Genomic DNA, 23,908 nt, shown 5'->3' with positions numbered 1-23,908 from the left:
ATTTATTTTATTTTATTTTATTAAGAGAAAGAAAAAAAAAGACTTTAAGAAATTTATTTGTAAAAATTACATAAATTAAATTAGAAGTAAACTTAACAATTTTATTAATAATAAATTTATTATATTAAATATTACATATACTGAATAATTAGTAATATTTTGTAACTTTTTATCTAGTAACTTCTACAAATGTGAGATAAATATAAAATAAAATAAGTAATACAATAAAATATTATTTTATTAACTACGATCTTTAAATTTAAGATTTAACTATTTTCTTAGGTCAAAACTTAGCATTAGCATAATCAAAACTTATTATTTTTACTTAAAAATACATTAGTATTTACACTAGATAACATTTTTATTAATATTTTTAGACTTTTTACCCGTTAAATATTAAAGAAATATTTGTATTAATATTAAATTGATTAAAGTACATATTCACATTAACTAAAAACAAAAGAGTAACATTTTATAATTTTTTAAATTTCCTTTACAGATATGACAAAAAAAAAAAGATTAAAATAAGTTATGCAATAAATTATTTTAAACAGTTACATGATAAAAATACATGTATAAAAATAAGTGTTTATATACTTCAATTCTTAAACTTAAGTTTAAACACCTCAAAATAACATTTTTTATTAAAAAATATTCATCACACTTTTATTACTTTAATATAATAAGTATATATATATATATATATATATATATATAATAAAATTTAATTTACTTTTAAATATTTATATATATAATAAAAAGTAATTAAGAGAATAATAATAATGAACATTTGTTTTTTATTTTAAAAAGAGATTTTTTTTAAAAAAATGCAAACAAATGTGTTTTTATTATCTATTTTTTACTATTTGTTTTTAAATTTTATGAAAATCTCAGTGATTGACATGATGGAGATGCCAACTATAAATCTACTTCTAATAGCAAAGTTGGGTCAAGCCTTGTGTGAGACACACAAGTGAATTCAACAAATTAAATTAAGGAGAAAGGTCATTTTCTTACGTATAAGAGTAAGAATTTATGCTTACTTTTAAATTTTTTTTAATTCCTTAGAGTATAAAAAAAAACCTTGCAATGTAAAAAAAAAACTATGCTCAAATTCATTTAATATATATTTAATGAGACTCCAAGTCTCCAACGTCTATATTCAAAATAAAAAAAAGTCAAATTGAATGTCTTAAATGTTTTTCATAGAAAATTGTATATAAATTAAGCATTTAATATTATTGCCTTATTTAAAACTGCACTTAATATAGTCATAAATTTATTCATAGAAAAGTTATATATGGATGAGTAGGTAAAATCACTTAGTTAGTTAAAATTAAAAATAATTTATTAGATTTTATTTGAATGGTCAAAATTTTAAAAATATATACTAGAACACGATCACGGTTTAACTTTTAATCTTTAGGATTAAGGTATGATTGCATAATTCAAATATAAAGTTTTTACAATCTTACAGTGAGAATATTTCTCAATCAATGCACATATACACACACATCTATATAATTAAACTATCTTAATAAGTTTAATAGGCTTCTTAAAAGAATAACATTGGACCTATTTTTTTATAAAAAAAATTGACTTTTTAAAAATCTAGGCTTAATCTAGCCTTAAATAACCCAAGCCACAACTCTTAGTAAGTTGGCTAACCCATTTTTTACTATTTGTTTTAAAATTTTATTAAGATCTCGACTATTAGAATGAACGAGACGTTGGCCCTTAATCTGTTTCAAGCTTCATGTCAAATACAAAAGTGGATAGATGTATCAAACACTCAATAAAAAAAAAATCATTTTATTACTTTTAAGAAAAGAAAAATCTATTTACTCTGATCATTTGTCATTCTTTATAATAGCAAAGCAATTCTCTTAATTTAAACAAACAACAACGATTAAATGTAATATATATATATATAATTAAAAAACGAAACTCCAACGTTTGTATTAAAAACATAGCACCGTCAAATAAAATATTTTTAATGTCTTTTTAAAAAATTGTTTATAAATAAAACATTTAATATTATTATTATATTAAAAATTTCATTTATTATATTTTTAAATATACTCATAAATATTTGTATTAAAAAAATACATAGGTAGAGTTTTGAAATGAACTTAACATTTTTATTAATATAAAATATTCTCTTTAAAAAACTAAGTGACGTTTTATAACCGTTTTCTCTTGCAACTTCTGCCATATGAGATAAGTATAAAATAAAATAAATAGTATATAAACTTCAATCTTGAAATTGAAGTCAAAACATAGCATCAAGACGATGGAATCTAATAAAAGCAATTAAGAGTGAAATAATTACAATAATAAAAAAAATGAATATTTATTTTATCCCAAAAAAATGAAAAATCTGGTGTGGAGGTGAGTGTGTCAGCAATAAAAGCAGAGTTCTCTTTAGCTCACATGCAAAGTAAATTGCAAACACTCTTCCTTCCCTTTCCTTGCATTGCATTTCTTTCCCTTGCACATCCTCTGCTTCTCCACACAACACTGAAAAGTGAAAACTAAGAAGCACCAATGTCCACCCCCAGAAAAAAGCTCATTTTGAACACCGTCTCCGTTAACCTTGGCTGCGGAACCTGCAGAAGACTAAAGCTCCGTCACATATTCCACTCAAAGCCCAAGCCCAAGAACCAAAAGCACAAGCTTTACAATCACTCTTCTTCAACTGAGGACAGAGACGACACTGCCACGAGCAGCACCACCAACACCTCTGCCACCACATTCTCTCCTCACTACGACTCCTCGCAGTTGTGTGTGAGAGGGTTCGGAAGAGTTGGAAGCGAAGGCGTGGCTGTGGAGAAAGATTCCGATGACCCTTATGTGGATTTCAGACATTCGATGCTTCAAATGATATTGGAGAATGAGATTTACTCTAAGGATGATCTTAGAGACCTTCTTAACTGTTTTCTTCAGCTTAATTCTCCGCATCATCATGGGGTTATTGTCAAGGCTTTCACTGAGATCTGGAATGGGGTCTTCTCTGCTTCCCGTAAGTCACGTGACTTCTAGGTTCCATCCCGTGACTCACATCTTTTGTAAGCGAAGTGAAGACAGTTAGAGAGGTGAAATGCTAATGTCTAATTCTAATTCTAATGTACTTAGTCAATCAATTACTTGAGTTGTGTGCAGAGCTTCAGTTGATAACATGACGTTGTATTTTTATCATGTAGACGTGCAAAGCAAAGTAACTCTGTTTTAACTTGTGTTAAGAGTAATGTTATTCAATCCAATTGCGTAAAAGCTTGCAACGGAGTCTGTTTACCTTTTAAAAGATTTACTTTTGTGTGTATTTTGGTTGTGGGGCTGGGTAATACGTGAGCAAAGTGGAAATATATTCTCGTACAAAAATGATTTTTGAGGATTGAGATTAATATTTTTTTAAAAAAATAAAAATTAGCATTTGTTGTCGCTATCTTGTAGATGAGAGACAAATCTGGAGTAGAATCAAGCGCAAGAAGAGTCTTCCATTATCTAATCTTCTTTGAAGCAATACATGTTGGTCATTCTTCTTTAGTTTCGGATACGGAGCTAGATATATCAATGACTATTTCATTGTCCAGAGGAAACAACTGTGTAAATTAGCACCTGCACCTGTTGATGCATACTTTAAAATTGAAAGAATCTATAATTAAAATTTCACTGAAAAAGTTTTGAACTTATTTTATAACGCAAGAAGATGCATGCCAGGAAGGAGCGTGTGGAGCCGCGAATCCGTTTGTGAGTTGGGGATTTGGTGATAAATAGTTGCCAACTTGGCAGGTATTGAGTGGGAACTGGGAAGTCAGCAGTGGTAAAATATAGGCATTGGGATTTGAATTACAATAATAAGAAGGGTCCAAAGTCCAAGTGAGCAGAGGCAGAGTGTTTTAATGCCTTTGAATGAGATGAGAATAGAAATTTTTGTGACAGACTTGGTGCTTTTCCCAATATTGGTATTAATCTTTGGCTACTCCGTACTATTTGTTTTTAGTATTGTTGCCAGTTGGTATGTATCAATACTATCTTGTTTCTATTCAAGTACTTATATTGTTTTCTATTTTTTTGTGTATTTCAACACTCATTACTCTAGTACGTGCATTTAGTTCTTGTTTGTATTTACTTGGGCATTCATTGTATTACTGCCAGCATTTTTCTATGAATTTACACCCCTCTGATGGAGGTAGGTTCCAATGTGTAATCAAGGTCAACAAGCATTTATATCTCTTAGAAAACACTGTAATTTTTAATTAACATGCAATTAAGTTAATTAAAATATCTCTCTTCCTTCATCTTAACCAAAAAATAAAAATAAAAAAGTATTGAAGATCGTCGCTGGAGTTACATTTACAGAAGGTGCCCAAAAGGGTGGGGGTATAAGGAACGGCTGTGAAATCATTTCGGATCAAGATTCTGAATAGAACAGTATAAAGCACTCGTAAAGCATATTTTAACTAATTAAGAAATATATATTAAATAAACATTAAATTAAATTGTATATAAAAATGTACTCGTAATTCAATGTAAACTATTGGATAAAGATCAAACTGACACTTCTTTTACCATGCTTTCTTACTGTAGTGAATACAGATTGTGTCTCCACTACACTTCCTAATATGTGCTTGAGTTAAAAAGATAATGATAGCGTGAATAGGAAGGGGTCATTTAGCTCAACGGTTTCGAATTTTTAGAGTGTTTTAAGTACCCAAGGTGGAACCATGCTTGTATCTTTCAAAGACACGACAGTTCAAGAGAGAAAAGGTAAAGAACTTTACTTTTAATTGCAAGATCCATATTGATAAACTTAAGGGGGGAAAAGCATAGGTGCAGATTATTAGCAGCAGTTCTCAAATGAGTTACCCATAAAGATGTGCTTTCAATCTCTGTCTCACTTTGTACTCTAAAATAAGATTCAGCATCAGTTGATGGATTTAAATGTGGTCTACTCTCATGGGATAGTCAACTCTGTAGCAGAACATCTTCATGGTAGTGGAAGCATAGTGGACCATTATTCAAAACAAAAATTCAGACCATAATTCAGATAAAGATATGTAACTAAATTAACAAGTTGTCCAACTCAGCTTTGCCATATACTTGCCATGCAGAGAAACATGTTTACTTCTTCCATAACGTGTTTCATTGGTGTTGAAATTTAATCAAGATTATCAAATAATCAAATAATCAAATATTCTACCTGTTAATAATTTACCTTAAACACACTCCAAGAAACATGCAGGTTCCATCACACAGGACTTAATTGAAGTTTATAAATGACAATCTTTATCCGGTGGCCATTCTTTTGGTAGTGGAGAACATCTTTGTACTTGTGTAGGCCAGAGTTAAAATGATTTGTTACCTGAACTAAAAGTAAAGTTGTGTTATGATTTATCATCAACAGAGAGAGCTAAGAAAAGTTACACAAAAAGATGTGATATTGTCTTGACAAGAAAAGCAAACTAGCTTCTGATGTATATATGCTATGAGTTGGTACTGTGGCACAAAAGAATTAGTGAAAGTCTTGGCACACACTTTCTCTAGATTGATTCAATCAACTTTAATCTTTTTTTATCAAGTGGGAAGCTTAATACTTAGCAATAGGTTCATCAATTGTTTCATAAGTCATGAATTTTAGTATGTGTAGGGTATATTGTATCATTTTACGAGTGGATAAGAGAGGTTCTGTTTTGTTCTGTCTTAGTCTTTTGGTTGGGGCAAAGGCTCGTTCTTGCCGCTCGATAAGCCAGGCTAGGGTACTCAACGTGGTATTTTATTTTATTTTATTTTTTACATCACTTAAGAAGAAAATTAATATTTGACTAAAGCCTAACATTCAGATAAATTAGTTTTTAAAATTTTAAAATAGCCGTTAATCTTTGACTTTGTTAAATATTAGACACTTTAATTTAATTAACAATTTTTATTATAACAATTGTTAGCGTTATAGTGAATATAAATCATATATTTGCAGAATGATTCAAGGGTTTTTGAGGCCTTAAACAAACTTAAAAATGAGATATTTTTTAATTAATAAAACAGTTTATTAAAATTATTATAATTTTATTTAAAATTTATTTTTTAAACTTTCTGTAATGCAAAATTATTTATAAAATAATAAAATAAAAAAATTTATTTTGAGATTAATCTCTAAGAAACATGCTAAAAAAATCATTAACAAATGATAATTTTTTAATTTTTAGTTTTATCTTGGATTAACGTATTTAGAAGGAATAAATCAAATGTTAAACAGTAAGCTAAATTTCTTTTCCACTACAATAAAAACACACAGTAACACAGCGATAAAAGATAATAAAAATAATTGAATATTAGTTAATGACACTCAAATTAAATATCAAATTAAAACAAAATTCAATAACAACAAAAGGAGTAGAGAATAGTGAGAGAAAGAAAAAGATAAATATAAGAATTAAAAAATATTAAAAATTGTTTAATTTTTTTTATTACTCAATTATTTTTTTAAAATAAAATAAATTAATTATTTGTTGATTGAAAGTTACTGCTTATTAAATATTACTTGTATTACCAAAAAAAAAATTAACAGTCATTTAGACTATTTTAATTTAAAACTATTTTTAAATATAATTTTTTAATCTTTTAGAAGTGTATTAATAAAAATTTTTTAGCCTAAAGCAAGGCTGCTTGGGCTTTAGACCAGCCCTAGACCTTTGTGACCAAAATGAAGTCATTTCACATTCTTGCTCTAACTCGTAAATTCAAATTCCACATTGACAAGGTTTTTTTGGTGTGATATGTGCCCTCCTTCTTAACTTTTGTTTATTGATATTGGAGATACAAAAGTTACTCTGACGATAAGAAGACCCTCAAATCCAATGGTAGCATTTGCCTCTTTTACAACACCATTGTTAACTCTCTTAGTAGCATAAATGAGCTTTCCAATATACATGGGTGTCAAATGGATAAGTCTTAACTTATATGGACTTGGACCAAAAAGTTGAACATGTGAAATACTCATAAGGCAAAAACAACCCATGGAATTAAGTGGACTAGAATTAATCTATATACAAATATCTTTTAAAAAATTATTATAATTCATTAAAAATATTTATTTTATATAATATATTTTTTATTATAAACTTATAAATGAATAAAATTTGTATAATATTAAATAAAATATAATAATTTAGTATAAGATTGAGTTACATGTTTATTTAATTTTTTTTGTATTACTGATAATTATTGAATCATAGTAATATTTTTGTATTCATATAATTTTATAAATAAATTCTTAGCACATTTTTTTATAACTTTATTTGAATAGTAACTATAAAAATTTTCATGTTTTAATATCTTTATATTATTATTTATTTATTATAAAAAATTTAAGATCATTACATGCTCAATAAATATTTTGAAAGTCACAAATAGAGATATAAAACTGAAAGAAAATGCTAACTGAATGTATTAAGTCATCTGTTATCAAAATACTTAAAATGATTTATTTAAATAAAATTTAATATATTAAAAAAATATAACTGCAACACTATCATCATGAAAAATATAGACACATAATAATATTACAAAACTCATAAAATAACTTATGAATTTAGTAAAAATTAATAGATATTTACAAATTTAAATTTTAACTCATTTTAATTTGATAAAATTTATATTTTAAAGTGAAATAACTCAATTTGATAGAATTGATAAAAAAATTTATTTTTTAAAATATAATTTTCATAATAATTTAATAGGATAAAGAAACATGTAAAAAAAATAGCATAATATTATTAATTACTCTTTAAAATATGTGGAGTTTACTCTTTTAAAAAAGTGAGCTAATTCACTTCTAACTCTACATTAATCTTATTTTTTTTTAAATATATATTAAGACCTAAGGTCAAAATAAGCCCATTATGACTTAAAAAAATATATGAATGTGTAAGTGAATTATGTGAGGTCAACGGTCGGACTATAGACTATATTGTTAAAGTTTTATTCACTCTCGTTGCTTGTGCAAAAAGCCTTGAGACGCTACATGAGGTGATGGTGATGGCGATGGCTAATGAAAAAGAACAAGACATAATCTACCTTTAAGCGAGAGTTCTCCACCATATACTCTAAAAGACCATAACTCAAGTCGCTAAAAAAATTCAGTAATCTACCTTTTCATCCTTTGTCACCACTGATGCAACTCATTGCACTATAGTCAGAGTGAGCAATAAAAGAAGAAAAAAAAGACAGTAAACTTTTAATATTAGTTCTTGAAATTGTAATTATTATGTGAAATAGAGTTGTTTTGACCATATAAGTGTCACTTAGTGTGACATATAAAAAAAATTATTCAATATTAACAATCTTAGAAACTAATATAAACATTTATTCATTAATATTTATTATTATTATTATTATTATTAATCACACAAACATGGAGCACTATTGCTCAACATGTGAAACTTTTATAATAAAATTTAGTTTATGATTTTTTACTCCTTTTGTTAAAAGAGAATAATTGTTTCAAATGGAACGATTAATGAAATAATATAAGGTTACGTTGCATTCACACGTGTAAGGTCAATCTATTCCGTAGAAGGTCATGCATTCGAAATCTATCATGTGCAAATTTTTTCGGACTACTCGTCTCATTCGACTTGCCCATTTTGGGCAATAAGCTTTAGTAGATTGGACTCTAATTTCTGTTCACAAAAATAGTTCCTAAAATTGGTAAAGTTTGACTTTTTTTTGTTGGTTTTTGCAAAATTAAGATGCATTACGCTGAATCAAATTAAAAATATTCAAATTTGATTTAAACTCGAAACTCAAAATTTAAAATTTAAGTTTTAAATTTTATCAGACATATTTAAGCTTACCTAATTAAGTAGGCCCACTTTGCTAGCTTTCTAGTCTAACTCTTTGAACTTAATACACTTCATGATTTTTTTACCATGGACCTGGAATTAAACTATCAAAGTGGTTAAATTTTATAGTTAAAATTCAATAAAATTTTATATTTTAATTCCTTAAATTCAATTAAGATTGATATTAATAAAATCATAAAAATAATAAACAAGTAACATTGATCGATATCATTATATTTTCTCTTCTTATTTGTTCACCTTTCCATTTTTACACAACATTTTTTACTAAATCAAACTTCTCCAGGCAAACAATAAGGCCAGGCCCAAAGGTAAAGTTGGTAAATCCCTTGCTTTAGGCTTCTTATAGATGAAAATTTCTTTTTAATAATATTTTCAAAAATATTAAAATAGTAATAATTATTTAATAATATTATTATTTTATTATAAATAAGTAATTTCTTTTTTTGCATTAAAAACTGGTTATCATCTTATGATTTAACTTTATAAAGTGAATAATTATAACTGTTTTTGTTGAAAAAATATTAATTGTTATCATTATATATATATATATATATATATATATTACTAAATTATTTAAATGTCATTTTTTTAAATGATTATAACTTACCAATTTACTCCTTAACGTAATTCTTTCGTTGTAGAAAATAATGTTGTAATCTTCTAACTCTAACTTTTTTTTTAAAAAAAAAACCAAAAACTAACAACAAATGGATCTTTTTATTAAGACCTTTTACATCTTATTATATCTTTTTTCAAGATTTTATAATAATATTTTATCAAATGAATATTTAGTTTTGCATTTATAATTATCTTAAACTACATAAATTATTAATATCTAGTTTAATAACATGTGTGAAGCACAAAATTTTTTATTTTCATAAATATATAAATTTAATGACTAAAAAATTAAATATTTGCAAATTATTATATATAAATATAATAAAATTATTTTAAACAGTATTTTTTAAAGTTATTGTGGGTTAATTCTATAAGTACGAATAAATTGTATTAAAACAATAAAAAATTAATAAAATTAAATAATTTTAAAATACAAGTTTTTTTAATTAAATGTCAACAATCACTATATATTAATAAGCACAAATGTAAGAGATAAAACTCTTAAAAGTAAAATTTAAAAATAAAATAATTTTTATAAATATAAAAATAAATATTCACAAAAAATTTAAAATTTATGTAAGGTAATAAAAAATAAATAAAAATTTTAATATCTAAAAGTTAGAATAGAATTAACAAATATATGTATGAAAATTAAATTATTGTAAAAAATGTAATATACATATTATTCTCAGTCAATATTAATCTTAATATATATATATATATATATATATATATATATATATAATAAACTAAAAATAGAAAATAAACCTATTGAACGTTTCACTTATTAAATAATAGATTCTTATTTATAATAGAGAAATTAATAATATATTTATTTATCTTCTATTATGCGTTTAAAATATTTATTGCATAAAAAATAATATTTTTAGCAAACAAATTTAATGTCGTTAAGAAGCTGAAAACATTTAATATTATAATTAATGGTTAAAAGATGTATTTGAATAAATAATTTAATTAAGTGTTAATTTGATAATTTTTTATTAAATAAGAGTTTAGATCATAAATTTTTAAAAATTAAGAGAAATATCTTTAGCTTTGGTCATTACTTCCTTCATTTTCAAATAAATATTATTTAAAAATATATTTATTTTAAAACATTAACCTTTCATTATGTGTTTTTTTTTATTATACTTTTACAATAGAATTTTTTCAATAAAGCATCTTAAAAAGAAGTGAAGACGTTATTAATACAAAGGATTCACCTTTAGTTCAAAAATTATTTAAGAAAAAACAATTAAAAATAGAAATAAATAAAAAATATTTTATAAATATTTTAAATTGTATAAAGTTTAAAATAAATAAATATTTTAATTATTAATTAAGACATCTGGTAAGCTTATAATTTGAAATGTGAGATTATCCTTTCTTACATAATTAAACATATTAATGTATTAACAATATTAAATACTATAATTTTTAAAAAATATTATTTATTATACTTTTTATATACGCTAAAGCATTAATTATATTTAAATAATACTAATAGTATATCATAAATAAACATAATATCTTTTATAAACTTAAAGTCGATTCATGCTGTACTTTTTGTGAAGAAGGAAGGGGAGTTAGTGAAATTAATGAGTGTAAGATCTAATAACATCTAACAAATATGCGATCTTTTTAATTTATAGATGTTTTCCAACCAAAACTCACATAATAGTTATAAAAATTATTAATGTAAAAAATACAAAAGCAATACAATGCAGTGGAAGTATGTATTAGATTTTAGCAAAAAAGATTAATTTTTATATGAGAGAAATAGTTATCACTACTAAAAGGAGCAAGTGCTGGAATTAGGAATAATCATCAATATGTTGAGAATGGATAAGGCATAACAAAACTCTATAATTTTAAGAGATACCAAAGAAAAATCTAATAATAAATATTAAAATATAAATTAAGATTAAATTTTAAAAATAAAAAGAGAATAAATACTTAAAAATACTTTACTTTTAAGAATATAAATTACATATAAATGTAAATAATCAATACCTTTTAATAGTGTTTCCCCACGAAATTTCTATTAATTATTTTTCTTTTGGTTCAATCATGACCTTCATGGTTGAATGTTTGTTCAATTGACTCTGATTCTCTGTTACAACAATGCGTCCCACTGCCAATTTCCATACCATCTAGAAGTGGTAATTCAATCTATTAATTATTTATTTTATTTATAAAAAATGTTAAATTAACTTTTAGAATTTAATTTAAGTACTAAAAACAATAAATATTAAATACAAAATATTTATCACATTTTTATAACTTTAATATAAATAATACAAATACTATTTTTAAAAGCCAAATTTAACAAAACTTTTATTTATATATAAATTTAACAAATGCATTTAATTATAAAAAATAATGAATAAGTTAGATTGAAATAGCATTTGTTCTTTGATTAATTAAGCATAGGTCTATAAGGGATGGTCTTAGACTCAATAATGCTGAATATTTATAAATATTAAACTTTATTTTATAAAATGTAAAATATATTAGTGTACGAGTTAGATGTCGATAAATTGAGGATATATAACCTTGTCAACAAATACCATATTATGCAACTTTTTTTTTAAAAGGTAATGTACATTATTATAAAATTTACAAGAGCAATGTCTCCCATGCATACATGCACAAAATAATAATTATTTCAATTTGTATAGACTTCTGCTGAATGATAATTAAAATGTACGAGTAAAACATATTGAGAATAAATAACTCGTGTTAAACCTCAATTTTACATTTGCTACTTCCATAGGAAAAATGTTACATTGACTACATGATAAACATATGCTTTTCACATCGATTCGGCTAATCAATACACCTTTATGGAAATTATAAGTCGGTTACCATTAGTCCTTATCAGCAATAAAACTTACCATTTTTTCAAGTATAATAAACAATTCATCGTAATAGAAAAGGAAAAAAAACCATTAACTGACACATTATACAACTATGCTTTAAACATATGTAATACGCAATAAAACTAAAATAACATGCTAAAAGCTCTTAAATTTCCTCAGTTATACCATTCAATTCAGGGGCTTTATTATGATGCAACTTAATGAAGTCATTTTCAAAGAGACTTTTGGAGCATTTCCAATTGTCCCTATAATTTATTCTGGAAAAAAGACCATTAAGTACTAAACTGCAAAGTAAATAAAACCAAAACTCAACAAAAAAATCCATACCATGAACATAGAAACATCAAACTTCAATTGAAGTTACTTATTATTGAATTGCATTGCCTCCAGTATGTCATTGTCGGCATTGTTTATAAGACTACAAGCATGCATGAGTGTTCATTTACTATTTTCCATTCAGATAGAACAAGCAAAATTTACTATTGTTAGGAATGTAAAACACAAAAACTTTAAATAATTACACAACTTTGAATGATGAACATAAAGTTATCTATAAATGTCTTCACTTTTACAATTTGAAGAACAGACACTAATAGTTCAAGTTGATCAATAGAAAATAAATTGTTCATTTGCTTACCATACACCAAAAGGGGCACGCTCAAGTGGTCCTATACAAATAATTCATCAACTTAACATAGTTAATATAATAGTTGATAGAATCCAGCCAATAAAAAAAACTAAAGAACTACACTGATCCAATCTTACTTATAATTGTTTATCTCAATGCATATTAGTTATCTTTAATTTGATTCACATATGTACTATATTTCTACCAGAATAGTAACTATCAAAACAATAATTTTTATATTCAATGTTAGTGACTATACAACTACAATTTTCAATAGTGGGGTCAATAATTATGCTAAATAAATATGTTTGCATTACTTACCAGCCCAGAATGATGTCTTGTTGTTAAAGACAATTTTCTTTTATATTAAGCAATGTTAACCTATACAGGGATATAACTTTACTATCACGTTCAAATACATTAGCTCAAAATTAGACTACTACCACATATGGATGAATCATTGCACGATAGTTTCCATGATTCGAAATGACGTTGATGTATGTCACCTTGTTCACTACTTTTTTCAAAATAAAATGTCGATGAACTTATAATTTAATGTCTTTTTATTTCTTAATCGTAACTTGAATAGGACCCTTCGCAAGATCAGAGTCTTATGCAAAATAAAATATCGTAAGAAGCTAAGAAAAATGTTGAACAACAACAGACTTTGAATATCAAATCTAACATTACCAGCTCAGCTCGATTAAGGTGAGCAATTTATAATTTAGGAAAGATAGTACAAGCCACAAGTGAATCACCTTGACTTCAATCTTTCAAGCTCCTCGTTGTGGAGAAATGTTGCTAGCCAAAATAAAATAAAATTACCCATGATAAAAGAATACATTTGCTAATAAATATGACCTCCTACTAATTATGTATTAATTGAAAAATATGCTTAGAGACTATGTCAGAGAATAAATACATCATTTGTTTCAAGCAAATCAACTTCACAGATCGAATCCAATAACTATAGCAAAAACAGAATCATTGTTCTTAACGTTGCATTGAATGTGTGTATTGACAACTACATAGCTCAATTGAGGTAACGATAACTTGAATTTAACAAAGAGCAAGAAAAGTGTACAAAAACATTGTTTGTTGCATACTATATATTTTCATTTACATGTCTCATTTTACAACTCCACAGAGTTCAATTTTTTACCATGGACTATCTTCAAAACACCCACATTACCATGGACATAAACTCTTATACGTACATTTTTAATAAAATTATAATTTTGTATTTAGATAACAGTTTCATAAAAAATTGTATGTGAAATGAAATAAAAGCTTTATTTCCTAATAAATATCTCATTTATGTTATTTGGCTTCAAATAATTCAAATAAACATATATTTAATTCAATTCACTTTAACTAAGTTGTTTCTTAGCTATGTTCAACAACTTAAAAGAGAGTTTTAAAAATCAAGCGGCCATCCTCACCCCTCCCAAATAAATTCTCTCAAACATGCTTTAGTATAAACACGTAAAAGATAGCTAGGACTGGATATTTCTTTTTTATTTCTATGTCAAATGTGAGATTAAAATTTCAAATTTGAAATTAGTAAAGATGCGCTTAGAATGTTAAGACGATTAATCAAGTTACAGTATACTTGGTAAAAAAAATTATCTATTAAATATAATCATTTTGTTGGATACCTCTTTTTTTTTCAATACACTAATTTCATAGGTTAAAAAGAAAAATAAAAAATAAATAGAAAGAAAATTATTTTTTATTAAAATTATAAATATTATTTAATGTTCAGTTATTAATTAATTAATTAAAAAAAACATAGTTAAAGACCTTTGACATATACACCATGATGAAAGGAAAGTGCATAAGATAAAAGAAATTCAATTTTCTTTCTCTTGACGTGAACACTTTAAATTTTTAGAAAATAAGTGAAGTTGCAACAATACTATATTTTATACATTACGGTACTTAATAATGTTGTTGTATTATTCTACAATGTTATCTTACTATTTATCATAATATTTTATTTAAATATCAAATAAAATGTCTTATATATATATATATATATATATATATATATCATTCTATTTGGAAAGAAAAAGATTAATAAAAAAGATTAAAATAAAATTAAAAATTGGAAAATGCTAACTAAGACACTGATTAAAAAATTAAAATACATTTTTTTTTTATCAAAACGTATTATAAAGTACCTCCTTTCTTAATTTTTAATTCAATTGAATACAATTTTTAATAAAAACATATTTTAAATTATTTAATATTATTCTAATTGCACTCTTAAAATTATATTTAAAGATTTATTAAAGTAGAAAAAATAAAAAAAGAGTAGAAGCATACAAATTCATTAATTTTCTCTTCAAACTTTGATTTTGTTCCAAGTGCTATAGTTTTCGCTTCAAACTTGAATGCCCAGTTGGCTGACAAGAAGGCCTGCTGCTCATTTTCCGAAAACACGAAGGGCCAATATGATTGTGAATTGGGTACTGAGGATCAATTAATGGTAGCAGATCGCAGAAAGCTTGTACCATATAAACTACAAAAAATTCGTACGTAAGGTTTTGTCACACTCCTCGTGGAAATTAAACTTCTTGGAAAATGAGGGTCTCAACGTTAGGTCATTATCTCACTAATTACTAGAAAAAGTTTTGATTATTATTGTCTTAAAGTTTGCATCCCGGATTGGTTTCCCCCATGCCCGTAATCAAGACAACCAAAAACCTGCAGTGTTTCTGTTTATCTGTCTGAAGGGGGAAATCATCAATTATTTTGGCAATTGCATGGTAAGTGTTTACTATTTTTTATTAAAAAATATTATCAATAGATATTTTTGTAATTTTTAATATAAATTATTTTAAACTACCTATTGACTAGATCCAAACTATATCCATTAATTTTGATTAAGCTTACCCTGGCTCCATAATTTGAACCAGATTGGATAGTTTTGGATTTGTACGAGGAATATAAAAATGGAGTTATAACCCGAAGTGAAAATGAGATTAAGAAAAGGTCTTTAAAGTAAATCGATATAATCAATACAGATGTACATATATTTATATCGAAATGTACTCGTTACTTCATTTCGATAATATATGCTAATTTTTAAGGTGAAAATTATTGAAGTAGAGTAAATAAACGAGTTTAAATGAGTATATTTACGTAATTAGTCTCTCTTTCTCTTTTATAATATAACAATACTATCTTTTCTTAAAAGAAAATGTGATATTTTTTTCTTATTATTTTCAATGGTAACTGTAGTTTAATTAAATGAGTAAATTAATTAAAGTTTGGGACACATGCTATACCAGAAGTGAAAATTATGCTTCTTCGGAGCGAAATTGATGATCAAACAATTATGGAATGTTTAATTTTTAATTGAAAATTTATGAAATATGGTCTGCATCATGTATATGTTTCTGTGTTTGTATATGGTCATCGATAACCATAAGCAGTAATAGGTCTACCACAATTAATTTAACATATCACTAAATTATGATTAAAAAAATATAGACGTTTAAATAATAAAACCAAATATATAATACCTGGATAACTGTGAAATGGAACTTAAAAAAAGAGTGTGCGGGTTTAGAAGCTTCGTTGCAAGACAACAATCATATTTAATTGAAGGTGAGAAACCTGTGGATAACAAGTTCTCTTGAACTTGGAGTAAAATGTGTCTTTTGTTATAACATAGCAATTCCGTGGAGGCATATGGGACACAAGTTGTGGAGGCAGCACTAACAAGCTACAATTTGACTCTCTAACAATGGCCCCTACAATCCACATTTTCTAAGTCAAAGGCTTTGATTTTCTTTGTCTCAGTTCAGTGATTGAAGACGAGAAACATCTCTAGGATATTCTTATACCATAATTTCATCGAGGTATATAAAAACCTCCACTTTATTTATTTATTTTTTACTCTTTGATATTTCTTTGAATACCAACAGCATATGGAATCCTTTATCAGGTCACGGCGAGTTAATTAATGTCAGAAGTTATTGTTTGGCTGCTTTATTCTAAATCAATTTCATTTAAATAAAAACTTTGTTTATGTATACCTTTAAAAGATATATGCCGAGCAACTAAAAGAAATAACCATTGATATAAATGTAAATATTTTAAAAATTTTCAAATAACTATTTAATATTCGTTAAATAATTAAGGTGAAAAATAAATATTATTTTTAATTCTCAATAGGTTAGCTGAGCTCATATGTTAACTATATACCCTATGACTAAAACTCAATAAAAAAATCCTTGTTTTTCTAATGGTGTTGCTCTGATTTCAGAAAAAGAAACTATTGGCAGCACATCATGGGGAAATAACTTGAACCAATATCACTGAAGCCCAGAAATGGTCTTTACTGTTTGTTTTCCCTTTTCTCTTATCTAGGCCACGTGAGTGGAAAAATATCTGGGTTCAGATATACACTCGTATTTAATATAACAATTCATTTTTGCATTTATTTACTTTTTAAAATTAATCTTTCAAAATAATCAAAACTAAACATGCTTTAGGAATGATGGGATTTGGGAAAAAATCAATTTATTGTTACTATCAATTCCTTAGGGACCATACAGTGAATGGATTATTAGTAGTGACATTCTCCTCACCCTCAACACTATGATGACTCTTGTTTTTTCGAACAACCTCTAGTCTGCTTGAAAGTGAGTGACAAAGAAATAATATCTTTTGCGGTATTAGATGGTATACGGTGATAATTGTCCTACCAATTGCTATCAGAAAATAAAAATTCCATAAAAAATGTTTAAAAATTGTGACAACATGAAATTTTCAAATACGTAGGTTCAATTTCAATCTGAACTATCTTTTTGGCAATTACGCAGCTGAATTGCAGTTTTTTGTACTCTTCCTGAATATTGCAGGCAGCTGCTACACAATAGATTCTTGTAACCAAGATGTATTCTAAGTTTGACACACACAAGTGTCATATGAAGACAATGAATTTCAACACAAGCATATAATATATGGATATACATATGTATGTATTAATAATTTGATATGCACATGCAGTATCAAGACCATGATAATGCTGGTTCTTGCAGGTGTACAGAATATGAGTTCAGCAGGACCACGCCAAAATTCTGCGCTGGATTTGTACCCATCATTTGATAATGACTGCATAATTCAAAACCAACGGCTTTGATCTCACTCACCATGTCACTTTTGATGAACCCATGTGTACCGTATAGAATGGTGCTTATCCCACAAATGGATCAGCTACCCGTGTATGTGTATATATATATTACAGCGTACATGTGTTACAGAATTTGTCTATTTTGTCTCATGATAAATAATTTAATCAAAAGTAGAAATATTAAAAACTTATATTAATTTCTATAAAAAAGTCATTAATTCACCTTAAATATAATGTTATTTAGCCCGTATAATATAACTTACACAAACCCGTTGCAGCTTTGTATTAATAATTTTTCTTGAGTTGTAGAGAGAACACAAAATGTCGCTAACCACACAAAAACTCGTCGCATACGTAGTGCACCATTAAATTTGTCTTCGGTACGAAATCATATCAAGGTCACATGAAGCTCAAATGGTTCACAAGAATCGCGTTTTCTTTATATCAACTTTGTCCACTTAACTTCAACTTTTCTTTTTTTTTTTTCTTTTCTCAATCTATAATCATTTGCAAGAAGGTCCCAACAAGTTACCACATGGAACTCTCTTATGTCATAAATGAGAGGATGCCGTTGAAGCAAAAGCACTACCTAACGAGCTGACCTCATTTTTCTTCTACTATAATCATATGTTGTACATTTATTAATTACTCTAAACTCCCTCGTGTTTCCTGATAAAAACTATGTTCAGATTGAGAAATAGAGTGAGACTGTCCATCGTAGTGAAAGCAACAGATGATTTACTATCATTTAGGCATTTAGCCGCATAAATATTATCTACGGATATATATATGGATTTGATAAGCGATGTATAATTAATGAGTTTACCCAATTGGAATCACACTCTAATTAAAACAAAAGTAGGAATTTCCAACCCGTCTCTTACTATGTTGATAAGGAAATAGAGAAAGTGACAATCTAATTCTAAGCGCTAATTAGTTTGAACTTTAATGCTTTTTAACTTATGTTTTTATAAAATAATTTTTACAAAACTATTGCTTTTTATTTTTAATTTAATATTACAAATAATATAAATTATTCTCTCCAATTAAATGCATGTTTAAATTGTTTATTTTTTAAAAAAATATTAAAAATAAGAGAGTATTGTTTAAATATTTTTATATTATCAACTAATTAAAATTATTATGAATATATTTTTAAAATAATTATTACAAAAGTCAACTGCTCTTAATAAGACGTTAGCTCATATTTAAACAGCAGTTAATGTATTTCACTTAATTTATTTTTTTTTAAATTGGGCCAAACACAGCCTAAACATGTCATTATCAATGTTTTTATCTCTCCCACACGCTTGCTTTCCTCACTCGTGTGACACCACCACACAGTCGAACACAACGGCACACAGAATGTGGAGAGAAGGAGAACAACCGAGAGATAATGGAATTCAATTCACTTTTCATAAAATATAAAAATGTAATGTTATACTTTCACCTAAGGATTTTGATTTACATACTAATTCACTAAACATTAATAATTTAGGCTTTTGAAGATGAAGACGAAGCCTTATCTTTAGGTGTAACATCTTCCTTAATTTGTGCTAACAACAAAGAAGAACAAAGACCCTCCTCAACAATCTCGTCTTCACCTTCTAAACACGAAACACAACGAGTGCAACAAGAAGAAGACAGAGAAGAACTGCAACCCGATAAAGGAGAATGGGAACATGAACACGATGATGAAGAAGCAGAAGTATCAACTGCAAGACCGGTTAATAAATCAACAAAAGCACGAACAATATACCCATGATTGCTTTTCCCATTCACCTTCAAATACCAACACAAAAGCTCTTCGAGACTCTCCCAATCTTTGACACCGTGAGTCTCCACCATCTCCTCCATAGAACTTTTGAAATCTACGTAAGGGTTTTTTGATTCCATGGACATGAGCACGCTGTCTTTGAATGGAACGTAGAATGTTCCAGAAGCTAATTTGGAATCTAACAAGGAACTGGTCTCATCTGGCTCGAAGAAAAGCCGATCCGAACGCAACCCACGAATCACTGTCTCGATTGGTTCCCATTCTTCAGAAGCTGTTGAGAAGCTTGCAGAGTTTGGAGACTCGGTGAAGAACGATTCGGGGCTTTCTTCCACCAACGCTGCTGAGTTAATGGCTTTGAAAACGACGTCGTTTTTGTTGTTGTTGTTGTTGATGATGATGTTTTCTCGGAAAGAAAGGGTTTTGGCTTGGTGACAGGATGGCCAAGCCCATGATGCAGAAGAGGATCGTCTTGCATCATTGTTCTTCAGAAGAGAAAGAAATTTCATTTTTTAAAAAAAAATAAGAAAGAAAGAGGGTATAAAAAAAAAATGGGTTCAAATGAGTTTTGAAGGTTTAGATGTGAGAGTTTTGGTCCATAGGGAAGCATTAATGGAAGACAAGAATGGGTTGTGGGGGGAAGATTTTAAAGATGAAGTGGGACAAGTTGGAGAAGCTTGAGTTTGCTTCTCTTGGGGTTGGTTGGTGGGGTCAATTCAATGTAATCCTCCTATTAAATTTTTTCAGGCTTTAGAAATAAATGTAATTCAATCCAATTTATTATGCTTATTTTTTATTTATTTTATTTTTTTTATCAATAGTGATAGTTGAATGCCTTGGGGCGCTAAATATAATAAAATAGTAAAAAATTAATGAGAAGTAAAACTGCTACAGTAATAAAGAGAATAATTCGTGTAATATTTAATAGTAGTTCTCTTCTAATTTGAAAATTGCTATTAAATGTGTTTTAGTATAATAATAATTAATTATACGATAAGCTGATGTTTAATAATATAATAATACTAATAAAATAATGATAAAATATTAACAATAAATTAAATTTGAATGAAAAACAAAAAAAATTATTGAGTTAAACTTTGATCCAGAAATTATTATATAAACAGTAAAAATTTTAAGTAATTTCTTAATATTTTTATATTATTATTTAATTTAAATAATAATTCATGAATATAAGTTAATATTTAAAATTAATATTACTTATTAAAATAAAACCTTGATTTTAATTAAAAATAAACAAAAAACAATATACCTAAATTTGGTTCATATAAATATGCCAAAAGAAATGGTAGAAGTAGCGACCGTCAAGCGGGTCAGTACGGTAGACTTTTATTCTTAGAAAGGGTAAGGTAGTAACTGGCTACTTTGTTTTTAATTTAATTTTTATTATTATTATTTATTTATATATAGGTTTCAGTAATAGTTATAATATAATATTGTATTATTTTATTTTTATTTTTTTGTATTAAAGTTTTAAGAAGGGAAACTCAAACAAGTTTTTGCTGCTATTATAATTTATTTCACAAAACTTTAAAACTGAAAAATAAAATGAGAATAAGATTATTTTTTAATCATTCATAAAATTAATCATAATAAATTTTACTTCTAATAATTAATCATAACAAGATTATATATAACATGTTAAATATTAAATTTAAATATTTATATTATTAATAATTTTTTATAAAATATAATTAATGAATTCATTTAATCATCTTATATTATCTTCATAATTATATTTATCAAATTTTCACAATTTAAATATTTACAGATCTATTATTCAAAATTTGATATTTATTTATATTTTAAAAGTATTAAATGTTAAAATAAAATAATATAAAAATATTTTTATATAAAATCTTCGAAAATTAATTTATTCTGTAAAAAATTTCTAATTAATAATTCAATTAATTAACATCATATTTTATTAAAAAATAGTAAATAATATTAATGTTTAAATTTAATAATAAATATCAACAAATTTTTCTCCCTCTCTTTATATGCACGATAAGTTTATAATATTGCAACCATATGCAATTTGAGTGTATGACTTGGTTTTTACCTTCCCAATTTTCAAAGAGATAAAGCTCATCCTTAAAATCACCCTACATTTAAAGCAGCTAGTTTTTTGTATTATATTCAAAAATTGAGTGCACATATTATTATTTCGAAGGTCTTTTGAAGATTTTTTATAAGAGATAATCGTGTTTAAAGTATGTGGCTTAACATTAAATTTGAACATCTCTCTCAATAAATATGCGAACCGTGTTTTACTACTTGTTGAAATTAATTAAACTATCTTATTAAACCCTGCGTCATTTACTAATTGAATTCAAATACTTAATTCAACTAATTAGTTGCTTACCTTCTATAAAAAGAAATGGGTTTTTTTTGAAGTGTTATCAATTATCTTTTTGCCTAAATCGGGTGCAAGAAGGTGAAGGCTTGTATATATTAACACTACATGGATGATTTGAAGTTTGCAGGTTGGTCATATTAAGTTACTTTTTAGAGCATCTGAATGTCCCATTGCACTGAATGGCTTAGAGGTTTCAAATTGATTTGGCAAAGATGAGGTCAATTTTCGACGTTAAGGGAACATTATCACTTAGCAACACTGTTGAGGTTAATTTTGGAGGGAAAGTGAACCAATTCAAAAGTACCCTAAAATGCATATATTTGTGACTCAAAGAGCTATGTGCTGGGGATGCGTTGCTCAGCCAAGTGTAACCTAACTAAGATACAACTCTTCACTTCACGTGCCCTTGAGAGCACCGAATTAGAAATCAAGTTACGCAGCTGCTACCATCTTATCCCCTTCTTTAATTCTTCTTTATCTTGTTCCTACAACATTATTTTACATTTGAGCCCTGAGCCAACTCTTGCATGTTTACAGCAACAATAAAATGTATTTAAATAGGTAACTTAATTACATATTTACTGAATAAGCTCTTTTTTAATGATAATTTATGAACATTTAAACTATTTTTATATATTTTTCATAAGTTATTTAAAACATATTCTAATAGTAAGCTGATTAATAAACATTTGAATTCAATCTCACGAATTAATTAATAATTAACGATGTTCTTTATTATAATGGTGATCACATCATTAATTAATATTCACTTTCAGATTCCATCGGTGTCTCCTCCGTCTCTCAATTTAAGTAATGAATGATGTCATTAGTACTTAAAATAATGAGTTTAACTGGCTAATTACCATTTGTGGGACATACTTTCGATCGAATAATGAAGCTGACTGAGCCAGTTTAAACTTAAGATCAAGTTTAGAAAAGTGAGATTTTTCTCTCTTTTTTTAATTAATTAAAAAGAATAAGACAGTTGGTGATTTAAATATGTTAAAAAATGAGAATAAGCGTGATAAAAGTCACTTTTTTCCTGTATCTTGAGACTCAAATCATTAGACTTGGACATTAAATCAGATTTGGGCCCAAAATAGTCAACCCAATAAAACTGAATGCACTATCTTGATTGCTAATTTGCTAGTATGACTTGTTACGGGTTGAGCTTTCCCAATCCTTTGAATTCGTCACACGATGTTTAAAGAATGATATCAATTTATTTCCAAATTTAGAAAAAAAACTTATAAACTATCATCTTTTGAAATAGAAGTATAAGTATTATTAATTAACGTTTTTAAAGAAGTTATTAAAAATTAAAAATACTAAAACTCACGTTAATAAAAAATAAAAATATATTAGAACTTAACTTAAAAAACTAAAGATGAGTGAGACAAATTGATAATTATAAAGTTGCTTATTTTGTATCTAAAATTTATTTTTATCTTGTCCATACATTTTAATTATTTAATATAAAATTTAATATTCGCTCAATTATTTATTTATTTTTAACTGAAAATTTCAAATCGGGCCTTTAGTTTTCACTTTTAAACATATCATATTCTAATTTCGTGTGTGGTGTGACTCTGGTTTTGAGCAGAGTGGAGCAACCATTC

General features: G+C 26.4%; 2 protein-coding genes across 2 annotated transcripts; one reads left to right on the top strand and one right to left on the bottom strand.

Moving 5' to 3' along the window:
* The first annotated feature begins 2,547 nt into the window (after positions 1 to 2,547).
* Positions 2,548 to 3,042, top strand: LOC113870911 (transcription repressor OFP6-like). Its single transcript, XM_027507456.1, has one exon. It carries the CDS (start codon positions 2,548 to 2,550, stop codon positions 3,040 to 3,042), a length of 495 nt encoding a protein of 164 aa, XP_027363257.1.
* A 16,332-nt stretch (positions 3,043 to 19,374) lies between these two features.
* LOC113873540 (transcription repressor OFP13-like) lies at positions 19,375 to 20,629 on the bottom strand. The gene has a single exon (XM_027511695.1). It carries the CDS (start codon positions 20,419 to 20,421, stop codon positions 19,633 to 19,635), a length of 789 nt encoding a protein of 262 aa, XP_027367496.1. The 5' UTR covers positions 20,422 to 20,629; the 3' UTR covers positions 19,375 to 19,632.
* Between the last annotated feature and the right edge of the window lie 3,279 nt (positions 20,630 to 23,908).

This window comes from Abrus precatorius, unplaced genomic scaffold, assembly GCF_003935025.1.
Source record: "Abrus precatorius isolate BTA unplaced genomic scaffold, Abrus_2018 Scaffold7, whole genome shotgun sequence".
NCBI lineage: Eukaryota > Viridiplantae > Streptophyta > Magnoliopsida > Fabales > Fabaceae > Abrus > Abrus precatorius.
This window is presented reverse-complemented; position numbering and strand designations above follow the sequence as displayed.

Excerpts from the sequence above, each read along its gene's own strand:
- LOC113873540 (XM_027511695.1), bottom strand. The coding sequence starts at position 20,421 with ATGAAATTTCTTTCTCTTCTGAAGAACAATGATGCAAGACGATCCTCT.
- LOC113870911 (XM_027507456.1), top strand. The coding sequence starts at position 2,548 with ATGTCCACCCCCAGAAAAAAGCTCATTTTGAACACCGTCTCCGTTAAC.